This window comes from Sarcophilus harrisii, chromosome 1, assembly GCF_902635505.1.
Source record: "Sarcophilus harrisii chromosome 1, mSarHar1.11, whole genome shotgun sequence".
NCBI classification, from domain to species: domain Eukaryota; kingdom Metazoa; phylum Chordata; class Mammalia; order Dasyuromorphia; family Dasyuridae; genus Sarcophilus; species Sarcophilus harrisii.
Genome location: NC_045426.1, coordinates 449,108,519 through 449,124,135, shown reverse-complemented (window position 1 = coordinate 449,124,135; position 15,617 = coordinate 449,108,519). Strand labels below are relative to the sequence as shown.

The 15,617-nt window shown below is 32.6% G+C and overlaps 1 protein-coding gene across 1 annotated transcript in view; it reads right to left on the bottom strand.

The window, feature by feature from the left end:
• Positions 1 to 15,617, bottom strand: part of EYA1 (EYA transcriptional coactivator and phosphatase 1) — a 151,461-nt gene that overhangs the window by 20,409 nt on the left and 115,435 nt on the right. The window contains exons 13-14 of the mRNA XM_031946269.1: positions 1,023 to 1,081; positions 750 to 910 (exon numbers count right to left, since the gene is read on the bottom strand). Coding sequence (XP_031802129.1) covers positions 750 to 910; positions 1,023 to 1,081 — 220 coding nt within the window. The remainder of the gene's footprint in view (positions 1 to 749; positions 911 to 1,022; positions 1,082 to 15,617) is intronic.

The window sequence follows — 15,617 nt, the reverse complement described above, 5'->3', positions numbered from 1 at the left end:
CTTTCTCCCTGGGAGCATATATTTAGAGACAAAGAGTATTCCATTCTCTCATATGCTACTACCCACCACAATGACAAAAACTTGTTATCTAGCATGTTTATCATTATCATTATTATTAATATTTTAAAAAATTACTTTGTTCATGTTATCTTACTTTATTTTCACATTTTCTAGATGAGATGAGGAAACTGGGACTTATGGAAATTTAGTGACAGATCTAAATCATGTTCCTCACAAATTATAGATCCTGGATCCAAAATCAAATTTTATAACTTCAAGTCCAATGCTCTTTTTGGCAGTAAAAGACAAGGGACAAGATTTTTAAGATGGAATGATCACTGGAGAGAAAATAAACTAACAAGTGCTGTTATAAACAAATGATCTCTAAGAAGTGAAATCATTTTGTTACATTGAGAATTGAAAGTATCTAATGTGCCTGATGGCAACTAAGTTGATAGAGTGGTTAGAATGCTAGAGCTGGAGTCAGGAAGATTCACATTCTTTAACTCAAATTTGGCCTTAGACACTTATTAGTAGTGCGACTCTGGTTAAGTCACTTAACTGTGTTTGCTTCAGTTTCCTCATCTATAAAATTAGCTGGAAAAGGAAGTGGCAAATTACTCCAGTATCTTTACCAAGAAGAATCTAAGTGGGATCATGAAAAGTTGGACATGACTAAAACACCTGAACAGCAACAACAATCTGTCTGAACAAAAGCATGATATGTGATATTTACTGTAGCTACTTGCCTCCAACATTATTTTTGTAGGTATTATAGATTTCTTTTACTCGTCTATAGCGGAAGGCCAACTTTCTCATCCAGTCTACTCCTCCTCGAACACCAGTTGCTAAGCATAGATTAGCACTGGTTGCTGCAGCAGGAAAGCCATCTGTTCCAAAGTTATATGTGCTATTTAGAGGCAAGAAATATCCAATGTTAATCAAGAAAAGACTTCATTTCTAATAATCTAAGCAAGTGAAATGCTAAATGAAGACTATTATTTAGATCTAAAGTCTCTTACCTTAGATCTTGACCATTATCATCAGATGAGACATCATCTATATGAACTTGATCACATTCCTGAAGTGAAAAAGAATAAAAAAGTAACATAATAAAATAAACTATAATCAGGACTTTGGAAAAAAAATAACAAAATTTTATTAAAAATGAAAAATGCATCTTTCTTTTTCTTTCTCTTTCTCTCTCTTTCCTTCTTTCCTTCCTTCTGTTCTTCCTTTTTTTTTTTTTTTCCCTTTTAAGAACCACCACTTCTCCTCACTGGGGCATTTTTCTACCATGTTAATCAGTAGGTGGCAGTCTCGTTAAATCACCATTTTTACCTACTTGTAAGAACTTTAATGTAAGAAATAAGTACTGTCATTAACAACTACTGTTATACGGTTTTCAAAAAACACATTTTTGTGTTTAGAAAGGAAAGTGGTTAAAAACAATTAGCATATGTGTTCCATAAACCTCAGGTACCTTAAGACATCACGCAGCTCAAAGCGAATTCAGTCAATGCCTGAGTATAACTGAAACCAGACATTTTGGTAAATGTAACATGCTAGAAAAATTAAACCTGATGCTAACCGCCAATGAAATTATGACCTCTGATTGCTGTTGAGCCACACACCAACACAGCCTGAGGCCAATGTTTCTGAGGAGTGCAGACAAAAAATCTGTTACTGGTTTGCCATTTATTTGAGAGTTGTGAGTTTTATTCTTTATGTGTGTGTCTTCAAATAAAAAAAGCATGAAAGACTGAGAAACATAAATAAAAGTAGTCAAGCTATGCTTTCTTCAGTGACTTATATGTGACTACTGCTACATACTAATATTAAGGTCATGAATTCATCATTATATTATGAACATCATATAATGCAAGCAGCCTTATGCCGTTCAAAATGAGAAGTTAAAAGTTCTGTACTGAATGTGCACCTGACTGAATATATACACACAAAAGGCACAAAAGGCACATATGTGAATATGTTCACATGCAGAAATGTGGCTATCCATCCAAGCTTCAACATTTGGCTCGCTTTGGTCTTTCAAGTCTTTGTGTCACACTTCATAATTTGTCTCCAAATATGTGACGCATTAGAGGTTTTCATAACATGCGGTTCCATTCAATACTTCATATTTGATGGAGATAGGTTAAAAAAAAAACCCAAACAACCATCTAAATCAACAATCCTATGATCTACTAAACTTGATATTTAAATAGATTCCAGGGACTAAAGCTTTTGACAGGTCTCATGTATAGTTAATTCTATAAAATCCATTCTTTTCCTCCTGATAAAACAAAGATGACACATTTTAAGTACTAAAACACGGGAACTGTGTATTTTTATGTTACTGGTTTCTTCTGAACAAATTTTTTTCACTCTATGGATTTGTAAGGAAGGGAGGGAGAGATAGAAATGTAAAGAAACTCAAACCAGCTGTTCCTTAACAGAATTAAAATCATGACCCTTGACCTCTGCTCTAAAACATCTATTTTCCAGCCAACCCTCTCTCAGCAAGCAGTGAGATCCAAGGAGGAAAAGACTTTGACCTTGTAACCTTCTCCTCCTCTCCTGAGGTCAACCACTTCAGATAAGAAAAAAGGAAAAGAGTTTATGTGGTTTCACCATATATTGGACTATGAATTTAACTTTTAAAAAAACACAGATCATTATTTTAAGATTTATTTGGGAAACTTTCTAAAGCTATTTAAAAGTTTTTTTTTTTTTTCAGGAAAGTAATGATAGCTGTTTACCTTTTTTAGACATTTAGTCTTTTTGATGGTGTAACAAAGTCAGAGTAATAAATTTTACCATTTACCCAACCTTAACCTTAGTCTTTAAATTGTTAGAAAATTATTATTATATAAAAAAGAGAACCATGTAAATGAAAAGGAAACTCCTTTTTGAGAAGAAAAGGATAAAAAAGGGCATGAAACTGAAGAACCAGAACAGGAAAATACTTTAAGAAAAACTTTTAACAATTATCTTCCAATCTTAATTTAAAAAAAAAATCATTAAATAAGCGTCTGCTTTTGGGCCTGAGAGGAAAAGAGCACTATGAATAAAGCCTGTTTGGGGGATAGAAGATGAAATGGCAGCAAGCTTTTCTTAACTTAAATTAACTGTAAATCTTTAGGGCTGACAGAAGTCAATTATCTTGTAACTGACTGTTAATGAGTGCATTGTTGCTATCATTCTTAAACATCCTGTGTTTGTTTTCTCCTGCTTTTTTTTTTTTTTTTTCAGGCAGAAGGAGCTATTAGAAGTAGAATTCAGTGGCCTAACTAATTAAGTGTCAGCAATGTTGAGCATCCAGTTATTGAATGCCTTTCACTGCAATTTGATTAAAATGACATTTGAGTGGTGGGACAAGGCAGTCTCTATTCTTTATCAGAATTTTATTTTTTTTAAGTCTCTGGACAAAAATAAAAAATCAAAATTCAAGACAAATAACTTTAGGAAAGATGAGTATATTAAGGGTTGCTTTTTATAAAATATGCATTTTTGTGTTAAAATTCAACTTTACGTGCTTTTGATATGTTATCTATATAAAAACTAATTTTATTTATTTTCTTGTGAAGTATGTGCCAACTCATACCTTGGTAATACATTATTCAAAACAAGAGGATACGATGGCTCATCCCAGCCATGTTTTAATGTTTTACTGGTACATTATCATTATTTTGGCATTCTACAGAAAACTCTCAATGCCCCAAGAGAACAGATTAATGTTAGGGAATATTGAAAAAGAACAGTTTGATTTTGCAAAGGTTTGCACATTCAACAATTTCTTTCTGATTTATTTTGTATCTGAAATTCAATACTGAGCCCTTATGTTACAATTGCAGAATGTTTCTAGTGTACAATTTAACTGGCTTCTTTTTCTTTTTCTGGAAAGTAGACTGATTGTTTTAGTTTCTCAAATCTGCTCTTTTAAAACCAGAAAATTAGATAGCTGGAAGGCAGGCTTAAGACATTACAACAAAGCTCTAGGCCATATTAAGTATCAGAGGCACTGTGTATAAATATAAGAAATATACATATAAATGTATATTTACACACATATAATATATACATACATATATATACACATATATAATACAGAATGAATGGTGGCTACATAAATACAGAAATGTTGTTATATAGGTTTCTTTTATAATCATATAATCAAAACAAAAATTATAAGGAACAGAAAAAAAAGGAGGAAAAAAATAACAAAAATTTATCATGGAGACAAATCAGCTTGTATATGTAGAGAAAGGAGGAGAGAATTTAATTCAACATTTATTAAGTACTTTGTATAATATGTGTCAATGTGCTAGATATTAAATAATGAAAACAAGTACAAAGACAAATAAGAAGAGGTACTGCCTGTAAGGAGCTAATAATTTGAAAGCAAAGATAAGAGAAATATGCTAAATTAAGAGCATCCTTATTCCCTGGCCTAACCTCAGAGACTATTCCCTCCCCAGGTGCCCAGATTTTCACCTTGATTATGGCTGCTTTGAAGTCACTGGCAAGTGAGCTGTACTTTCCCATTGACAGCCTAATTTCTGGAAGCACAGTGAAAGATACATTTTTGGTGGGGAGAAGGAGAGGTGATAAAATGGGCAATTGGGATAGAGAGCCACAACACTGAAATAAGTGGTGGGTCGAAAGAAAAAAAATCAGTAGTATTTCACTCAAGTTACTTAATTCTTATTCACTGTGCTCTTTGTCCACCCTTCCCTTCCTTATCCCTAATTTGATAGTCTAGTTTTATATCAGGGGCATCAAAGCTAAGCCAGCATCTTGAGTATAGACAGCACCTGACTAAAATGTAATTGGGAAATACTTAAAATAATAAATAAAAACATAATATAATATAAATAATATTAATATAATAATGTTAATGGTTTTCCAAGTTACTAGGGGACAAGGAATCGTACTGCATGGTTCAGTGGCCCCCATTTCTATTTGGATTTGACACCACTAATCCGTATTATAGCATAACTAAACTACAGGAATGGCTTCACCTATCCAGATGACTTGCCTTGGATTATTAATAGACTATTAATAAATATATTGAGACAAGCATGTTAAATAAACATACATATGGTTCATTATCCTATATGCATAATTCAAAAATATCAGACTTCCATGGGAGAATAAAACTTCAATTTAAAAAACAGACAATGATGTTTGAAGAAAGAAGGAGGATTATGACCTATTGCTAAAACAGTATAAAATGATCACATCAATTTGAAAATAAATTTCAGGAGAGCTTATGACCATACTGGCATATTTGGGATAGCTGGGATGTACTAGTTCAAATAGCAGATCTAAAGCTCATGCATACCAGAGCTTTGGTGGAAGCTTTATCATTTTTATGAGGTGCTTCATTTTTCATGGTCTAAATTGTTTAATTATTTTAAAATATATCATACCTAATGATTATAGCATTTTATAGCTGGGTCTAAAGTAACCCATTAATAAAGTTTAGGAGAGAGGAATCTTTGGGGTAAGGGAAGAGTACTAGATAAAATGGATGCCAAAAATCATAACATGCTATTTGCTATAGAATGGTTATTGCATCAGGCTAGTAAGCTGGAATTTGGATCTACACTTGGGGTGGAGCCTTTCTACTTCTTTAGTATAGAATAAGATTCACTCTGTGATGGGACTACTCTGAGAAGACCAAGTTGACCCCAGAAATTGTGGGGAAGAAAATGTTCAAGCAATTCTCCAAATTCCATACCATTTTGGGGGTAAAATTTATTCCAACAAGCAGGGACCTTATGAATATTTATTACCAAGTGAACTGAGAACTTGTGAAGGAAACTGCTAAGGGATATTTGAGACTGGTGGACATTCAGAGTCATCACGAACCTCCAGAAATTGTGGAATAATTCAAGGTTTAGAAGACCCATGTTGGGGACCTTGAAGATTACATATTCCAATAGGCAACTGTGTTTTGATGTTCCAGAGAACTGCAAATAGTCCATAATTTCTCACTGTGGTTCTCAGAATTTAGGGGTAAATAATGATAAGGGCATAACAAATTCTCACTCAACCTGCAGTGGCAGAACTAAGAAAAAACTTTTTGGTACAGGGATGACAGTATCAATTCTCTATGTCAGAGTACTCTTGAAAAGGGGGTGAACCTTATTGAGCAAGGCTTCTTTCTTCATAGGAGATATCCAGAAGATATAGGGATAGAGAGGATCTCTGTTCTGAGCTATGATGAGGCAGGACCCTGAAAAGGTGAGAGGGAAATAACTTTCAGCATCTTGAGGCTACTGCTCCTTTAATTCCCCCAAAAAACAGAAGAGAAAATAGATATTGGAACCAAAGAATTTTCAAGAGATGGGGGGAAAAGTTCAGATGACCTTGCTAAGATGTATCAGTTTCCATTCTTACTAATGACTTTGTAAGATGCATTTTTAAAAGAAATATCTGCAATTACTATTTTATTTAACCTGATTCTCACACACACAGTTGCACACATTCCAAATAGCAGTTTTGTGACAAAATAAAATCGTGACTACCATTTTTTATGACTTTTAATCAGTCAATAATCATCTAAGTGAATACTATGTTCTAGTGAGGCTGTGTCCTAGGATACAAAGAGAAAGACAAGAAATAGGCTGCTCTTTAGAAGCTTATGTTATACGGTTGAGGAAAGGTTCCAATTTGTATCCAGATAAGTAAATGTAAAGGATATAAAATTAAATACAAAGTGATTTTCCAAGGGGTATTAATCAGGAAAGTCCTCTTTTAAAATTTGGCACTTGATATAGGGCTTGAAGGGAATGTGGGGTCCCAAGTGGAGGAAATAGTGAAAGAGAACATTTGTGACTATGGAAAAGTCACAAATGCTTCAAGGAAACAGGAAGTAGTTTAGGTATGCTAAACTCTGTATGGATGTAGCTGAAGTTCCCCATCTTTCATGAAAGGCTTTACCAAACACTCCATTCACAATACTGAACTTCACCCCTAGTTTCAAAGGATATGGCTAGAGGGACTTGGCACTCATATGCGGAAACAGATAGACCTCCAGATTCCCACATTTCTCACCCATCTACTATATTGCTTATAACACCATCAAGATTCATGCTTTTACATAACTAGTACATTCTTTTAAATACAAATGTTCCTGATAGATGATATAGTAAAACATTAAGTAAAAACTCCTTTACAGCATAGTATGGACATTTCTGATTATTTTTTATCCTACATCGGTTATAGAGTTTCAATGTGAAACCATTATTCTCTCCAATTACATTTTTATCCAATTGAATTATTCTCTCCAATAACATGGACTGAAATATATCTACATCTATCTAGCTCAGATGGTAGCACAGGAAGTCCCTAATCTTAGAATCTTAAAGAGACACAAGCACCTCTTCATAGTAAAGCATGGAGAAAAAAAGGTCAGGTTGATATATAAATTCATGAAGGATTACATTTTTTATCTTGCTAGTTGCGTGTCTTTCTCCTTTAAACTAACACACTATTGAGAACTTCTTTTTTATGACTTGTGTATAGTTATATGCATGTCTTTCTCCTTCTGCTAGATTGCAAGTTCTCTACGTAGTTATCTGTCTTACTGATCTTTGTATTACCCATAGTGTACAAATTTAATATCTTGCTTATAATAGATGCTTAACAATTTTTTTTAAAAGAATAAGAGGTGGCAGAGGGAATAGTGTAGGATGATTTTGAAATATGGAATACTACTGAAGGATATCAGTTCTGGGAAGAAGACAGTAGGAGGGCACTTTTAGGGGCTGGAAGAGAGGTATATTTCAGAGAGAACATAGGAATACTGAATAGGACAGTCGGAACATGTTGAAAGTGATTTTAACTTTTTAGGGCTGGCATAAGGTGGTCCCTGGATTTAGAAGCATAGTTGAAAGATTTCTGAGTCATGGAACTAGAAAATTCAAATACTTAAAAAAGACAACCCTCCCCACCAAACTCCACAACAACAATTAAAAAAAAAACCAAATATACTAAAAAAAAAAACTCTCTAACATTCAAACAGAGTTATTCATTGAAATTGATGAAATATTTTCAAAATTTTTTCTGAGTGTGCCTGGGGTAAGGCAATGGGAAGAAGGAAAATAAACTATATATATTTATACATGTCCCTGTTATCAAGCTAATTTCAGTTTATGAAGGGAGAGAGAACATAAGTCTATGAAATAATAACACAAAGTAAAATATAATCTAATGCCAAAAATGAATAGGACAAATAACTTCTAGATGGGTAATGACCAGCCCCATTAGTTGTATCAAATCATAGATGCCCACAAAATTCATTCAAGTTCTATGACACAGAACCATTATAGCAGTGGGAAGAGATGGCAGCTGAGGAGATACATTCTGGTATCATTGTCTAAGCTGGGATCTTAACCCTAAATTATTGGCAAGTCCCTAGAAAGTTACTGAAAACTGCAGCTAGTATGACCGTATCTGACCTGAGATCTTGGAAAATCTTCACTATCACATTTTATCATTGTGTTGGTATCATGAAATGGTTAAGTCCTAGATTAGAGTTATGACAGAATAACTGAGATGAACTTGGATAATAAGAAGAGATAAAAGACTAAATTGACTGTGTTCAGCCCACAGACAAGGAAGTATGATGTAGGAGATAAAGCACTGGGTATGGATTTAAAAGGATGGCCCTTTTGCTTATTAGTCACATAATCCCAAAGATCCTCATATCCCCTATCCCTAGATATTAATGCTGGTTCACTGAAATTACCTTATTTTGAATTTGCATATCAATTAATCAACAAGCATTTATTAAACACATATTACGTGCCACAAATTGTGCTAGGCATCCAAATACAAAGAATGAAACAATCCCAATTTTTATGTCTACATTAAGGATTGTATTTTTTAATCTGTAGTTGTATGTGTCTTTAAAACTAACATGGTTTTGGGAAAGAAAGTGAAGTCTCTTAAATATAGGGGAAAATGGTATTTGCATTCCTGGTACCTAGCAATACCTGGCACCTGATAGGTATTTACTAAACGCTTGCTGATTGTGTGGATTTGTATAAGTCACTTAAGTGATCAAGGATTCTGTTTGTTTGGGTTTTTTTTTTCATTTTAAAAATAAAATTGCCACCTATCTTTCTACTTTGTACCGTTATAAGGAAAAAAGGTTGGCAAATTTTTATAAATTAAAAAGTGCTATATAAATATACATTATCAGCACAATTATTATCAAGATCTGTTCTCTATTCTCTTGTGATATTCTATTCACCAAATTTTTAGATAATTTTCAGATAATACTACAAATATAGTCTGATGTTTATATAATACTGACTTTCCTCTATATTATAAAGTCTATGATTCATAGAAGAGTAAAATAAATAAAACTGATAAGCTTCATTAATTTTGACCCTAGACTCATAAGAATTTAAGTAAGGCCAGTGCTGCATTATAAAATGTTCACATAGATTTTTGAGGAAAAATGAAAACATTAATCATTAATATTTATTTAGAATTTTAAATTTTATAAAGCACTTTGTAACTATAGATGTATATGTATATTCTGTAATTTTTTGTAAATACACAAACTACTTTATAAACTTTAAATTACTTTATAAATATCAGTTATCTGTTTGTGTGTGTGTGTGTGTATGTGTACATATACATATACATAAAATCTCATTTGAGCCTGCAACCATTATGGAAAGTAACTAATACAGGTATTATTGTCCCCATTTTACTAAAGAGACTGAGAAACAACTTGCCTATTCATGCCCATATAGCTAATAAGTATTAGAGACAGTATTTGAAGTAGGACTTTTTTAATTTCAAGGCTAGCTTTATTCACTCTATCACACTGATTGTAGAGAAGTTAAATAACAAATTTGCTGATGATAGCACAAGATAGTCGCATAGTGTTTACAGCTGATTCATCAATTTCTGTTTCTATACTACTTCTACTGCTGCTGCTACTGCTGCTGTTGCTGCTGCTGCTATTACTTCTACTTCTTTTTCTTCTTCTTCCTCTGCTCCTCATTGTTCTTCTTTTATCTGTCTCCGTCTTTCTCTTTCCTTTCTCCCTCTTCTTTCTCCTCTCTCCTTACCAACCCCTCATTATTTTTGGCCCTGTTCCTAAATCTAACTTTTTCTGCTCTATCATTATCTCTGGCCTTGTGGCACTGGGCCACAGACATGTTATTTTGGACCAAGCCCCAGGAATACCTAAGATTTTGCACAGAGTCTAACATGCAAAATATTAAATTATGGTAGAATTTTTCTGCAAATATTTACATTGCTTTGATAGCATAGTGGTTGTATTTTTCCCTCAGACCTTTTATTTGTGCCATAATTATGTAAAATACACTATACTATTCAATTTTGTTAGAAATATTAATAGAAAAAGATATTAAAACCATCACAATGAATCTTGTTATATTTACTAGTAGAACTTGTCAGTCACAGTGATGTAAGAGCTAACACATTAATGCTCTGTATTTCTGAGTTACAAAACTTGAGAAATAAGCTCAAATAAATTAGGAAGCAGATACACTATAATTTTTTAGGTAGTATACATGTTCTTAAAGGGGGGAAAAATGAAGAATGTTGCAAATATGTCCTCAAAGAAGATTAACAGTTATAAAGCCTGAATTTGTTAATTATAGCCTAAATATCCTTTTATATTTGTTTGGTTTCACATTTTGGCATAAGAAAACTAATACCACACTCTTGACTAGAAAGGCATCTTGGTGTGGTAGAGAGAGTGCTAGACTTGGAATCAGAAAGACTTCTAACACTTAGTAGCTATGTGAACTCAGTAAAGACACAAACTCTTCTTCAGTTTCTTCATCTCTAAAATGAGGCATACATGTTCTTGAAAATCTTTTCTAGCTCCAGACTTATCATCCTATAAATTGTTTGAATACCTTGTTTTGCAAAGAAAAAAAAGGAAAAGGAAAAGAAAAAAAAAACCAGTCCCCAACTTGAGAACCACCTATTAACAGTCAGACTTTATAGCAGTGTGTCTTTTAAGACTAGTTGGAAGTTAGGCAACAAATAGGAAATAATCAGAGGATTCAGTTCTTTTGTCATAAGGCAATTTGTATTTACTGCTCCATCATTTCTATTGAATAAGAGAGAAATCATCTATTTGTATACAAAGCTTTAAAAAAATAGAGCCAATCCTTTCTAAATATGAAAAATGTTCAATCTTGTGGTAAGCTTAACATTAGGGCCTCTTGGCAATCATAGTCTTAGTATTTTTAAGGCATATTCACACAAAAAATGTCTCTGTAATGTGTATATATTGCTTCTGACAAGTGAACAGTAATACTTTAAAATCACATCACCCCATAAACCAGGCCCCTTTACCCTGTACTATTCTAGGCAAATCCAGTGATTCAGAAGACTTTATAAGGTGATTAGTATTTGAGTGACAGAGATTTTTTTTAAAGACAGCTAGACCCAGAATAGCTTTTAGGGCAACTTCTGGCTTTTCAGATATTTTTAATACTTCTTTTTAGAAATAAAGCAAAGTGGAGAGTTCCTGAGCTTCTATATGTTTCAGAGATTGGGGATAGAAAGAAAGGCAAGTGGAAGAAGAAAGTGAGGAAAAAGATGTGCAGAATCTTGCTTTTAATCAGTTCTGACATGTAAATGTGAGTCCCTGTAGTTTAGAAACTTTTGATTTTTATTCAGTTTACTAAAACCAGATTTTTTATTTTTATATTCCTTTAGGGAAAAAAAGATAGTTCAATCACTCTTATGAGCATTTGAAATTACTGATGTGGAATGACATAATTCTACTTCAGCTTCTAAAGGTATGACAAAGCTTCAAATAGAGGAACTAAAAAGCTTAAATGCTCTAAGACCTGTTTCACTCATTATCAAAAAATTCCTTCCAATCTACAACAGGAATCCATGTGAAAAAGCAGTTTCTATGGTTCGCAGCTTCTCAATACTGGCACTCAATTGGCAGAACCTGTCATCCCTGTCTCATGTGCACTTTGTGACCTGCACATTTTCTCTGTTTTCCCAGCACAATTACTTCATGCTGAAGGGGAAAAAAAGGTACAGATTACCTGTGGGTCAGGCACAGGATATGAGGAACAAAGAGAGTTCTTGAAATCTACTTCATTCCACTTGGCAATTTGAGAATGAACAAGTCAAGGAATTATAACAGACTTGGATGAAATTTTTTTTCTTTATATACATTTTAACTGAAGTTCTATTTGTAGCAGGTAAACAACAAATGACCTTGATAACATATAACTATTTGTGTGTGTGTGTGTGTATGTGTGTGTTCAAAATGATTGCATAAGAATGAAAGAAAATAAAATTAGATTTCAAGCAGAAAATGCAAAAAAAGTTCACCTTACCAGTGTTTTTAGGGGTTGACAAGAATAAAAGTTTACTTTAATGAATTTATTTTAGTATTTTTATGGGATGATTTTTTTAAAAAAAAATACGTTTATACTAGCTTGGAACCTAGCTTGTCCAAGACTGATTACATTGAGCTAACCTATTAACTATTCAAGATTGTTACCCTGTTTATATTGATAGTCATAAGATAGAGTGATATAAAATGCTTAGAGAACCACAGTTATATTATATTTCAACTTTTACTGAGAGCTTCTGTCAATAATTTGTTAAAAGTAACAAACAGAAGTGTTCAAATTATAGGAGAGTGCTGAATCAAATTATAGATAATGTAAATTTAGAGTGTATTCCAAATCCTAGGATCCCCAAATTTTTCTTCTAGGGTATGAAATGTGATGAATTAGGGAAGGCATTTCCAAGATGCTATTTTGCTATAACATATTCATACAAGGGATTTTCCTCTCAAAAATCAACTGGGTTTATTTAATAATGGGAAAAAATCATTTGCCTATCAGATTTAGCATGTAATTGACTGGTTCCCTTTCCAAATGCTCCACCTAAAAGGAAGTCAGTACTTAGAAATGTTCCACGTTAATATAATTTATCAATTTTTTGATTTGAAGATCTTAGTCTTTTATACTATAAAAGTTGTCTTTATCTTCTGATCCTGTTATATGTTATATAAATATTGTGTATTTCTTTCTGTGTCTGTCTCTCTCTGTGTCTCTGTGCCTCTGTATGTGGAGGGAAGGGGAATGAGGGAGGTGACTAATTAAAAGCAGAGGTATTTTCTATATATGAAGTATTTAAAAAGACAAATATGAAGTTGGTCAACATTTTGTCTCAAAAATTAAGATATAATTCTACTGAAAATTATAGTAAGCCTCTTAAGTTTTTATTATAAACAATGAACAGATTTATCAGTTTACCCTTATTTATTATACACACTTAACATTTAGGCATAAATATTTTTCCAGAGGAGAGCTTCTTAATCCTTCTATATCCTGTGCCTCTTTTGATAGTCTAGTGGAGTCCATTAACTTTTTCTCAAAATAATATATTTAAATGTGCAAAAAAAAATAAGATTACAAAGGAAGAATTGTATTTAAATACAGTTTTCAAAATATTAAAAAGAAAAGATATGAACCCAAAATGGAAAAATCCCTATAGAGAGGAAATGCTTTATTTTTTGTTCTAATTTTGATGTGAAATTTGTTTATGAATTTAATATAATGTATTTTAGAGCACATGACTCTCTAACCACTCAGTATTCTTTCCATAGGAATCTGATACCAGGTGACTATAGCAGCGTCTTTGGTAATTAGTTAGAGAATGAGATTTTTTGCATATATTTGTATAGATATAAATGAAAAGAAATAGAAAAAAAATTCATAATATTTGATAGTCTTCTTATCTAAAATGTTTAGTAATATTTGCAGGAAATGGAAAACAATTAAGAGTACAAAGTTTTTATTGGTATAAAAAGAATTGCTATCCAAGGAACTAAAAAAAAGTGAAAGAAAAGAAATTCACTCATATTCATGGCTAATACAAATGTCTTTTCAATGCTGAGGTAGAACTGCTCTTAGAAACATGCCTTTGATTTACTGCTACTCCGATTTCTCAATTTTCAATGGGTTTGCTCATCATTTTGCAAACGTAATTTGTCACTGGCACCAGTCAATGCTCTTTGTAAATTCTGTGGCTTTTCTTTTAGATCTATTATTCCTGCTGAGAGAATCTACTAAAGAAGAATTTTTCATACTGACACCAACTGTAGTCTTGCTGTGAATAACCACATTCCCATAAAAGTCATTCCCTTTATTGCAAACTTGCTGCCAGAAGCAAGGGGAAGACATCCAAACCAGGAAACCTTTTATCTCTTTTTGCAATCACTCCTTTTTTAACCCTTTATTCCATTCAAAGGACTGAAAAAAAGGATTTAGGAAAGGGAAGGCACAAGATCTCCAATGTGGACTTCAGCTACTCAGTCAATATATATATATAAAAGTCAGCCCTGCTGCTCTAAAAAAGTATATATATGTAGATATGTGCATATAGAGATAGGTTGCATATGCTTTTTTCCTACCAAAAACCATTTTTGATACAAATTGTTAATCTTTTGATATATCTATAAAATGTTAGGAAAAAATTATCAAGTCCTCTAATGCATAAAGTAATCAAAGCACTGAGATGTTAAAAAAAATCCTCTCTCTCTCTCCCTCTACCCTCATCTTGATAATGGAGAATTCAAGTGATTCCATTCAATTCTTCACTCTAGATAGATTAATCTTTCTTAGAAAATCGGTCATCTTTCTCTACTGCTCAATGATATTCTACTGCTCGACATTCAAGGCTTTCCATAAAATACCTCTAACACAGTTCTGAATTGTGTTTTACTTTATATACTCTAAAATTGAGTCAAATTATTCTACTTACAATTTGAAGAAAAAATCTTATGTTTTCCCCACTTCTGAATCTTTGCTCATGTATATCCCCTCCTGTTCACAGAACTCGATTTTATCTCTTCCTATTGAAATCCAACCTTTGTAAGACCCATTTCAAATGCTACCTTACTCAAGAAGTCCTTCTGGGTACTCCTTGTCTTTCTTTCCTTGTAAATCTTGAAGTATCTTGTTCATTCTTGTGATAGCAAATATGTTCTGTTTTATATCATAATCCATGTTTATAAGTTTTCTTTTCCCCCACTAACATGTAAACTTGTCATAAATATTACTATCCTTCTCCTCTTCCTCATTATTCGACTGGCATATAATTTGGAAAGTCATGGAACAGATGGATTGAAGAAGACAGAGAATGAGATTATTATAATAGTCTAGGAGAAATATGAGGAAGATCTGAGCTTTTGTGATGAAGAGTACTATTTATGTGAAGGGAGTAAAGGGGCAGATGTGAGTGAGATATGTACATGTAAAGAATTATTATCATGATTCTAATTTAAATAGCTATATATTTTTGTAAGAGGCAAGAACTATTCAATGATGATTTACTTAAAATTTAGATGAATTTATTTTTGTATATATTTCTTTAATAAGGAAAATAATTTTAGCTTTACCTTTTACCTTTGAAAATCTCAATGCTTATAGACCAATCATGTTCTATTCTTAAATTCTTAATTTTCCTGTATCTCCTCATCTCAAATTACTGTGTTTTCTAGTAATTCCCTATCTCATCAAAACTAGATTAAGATAAATTGAAAAACAAACCAATCTCAAATAAACAATTTG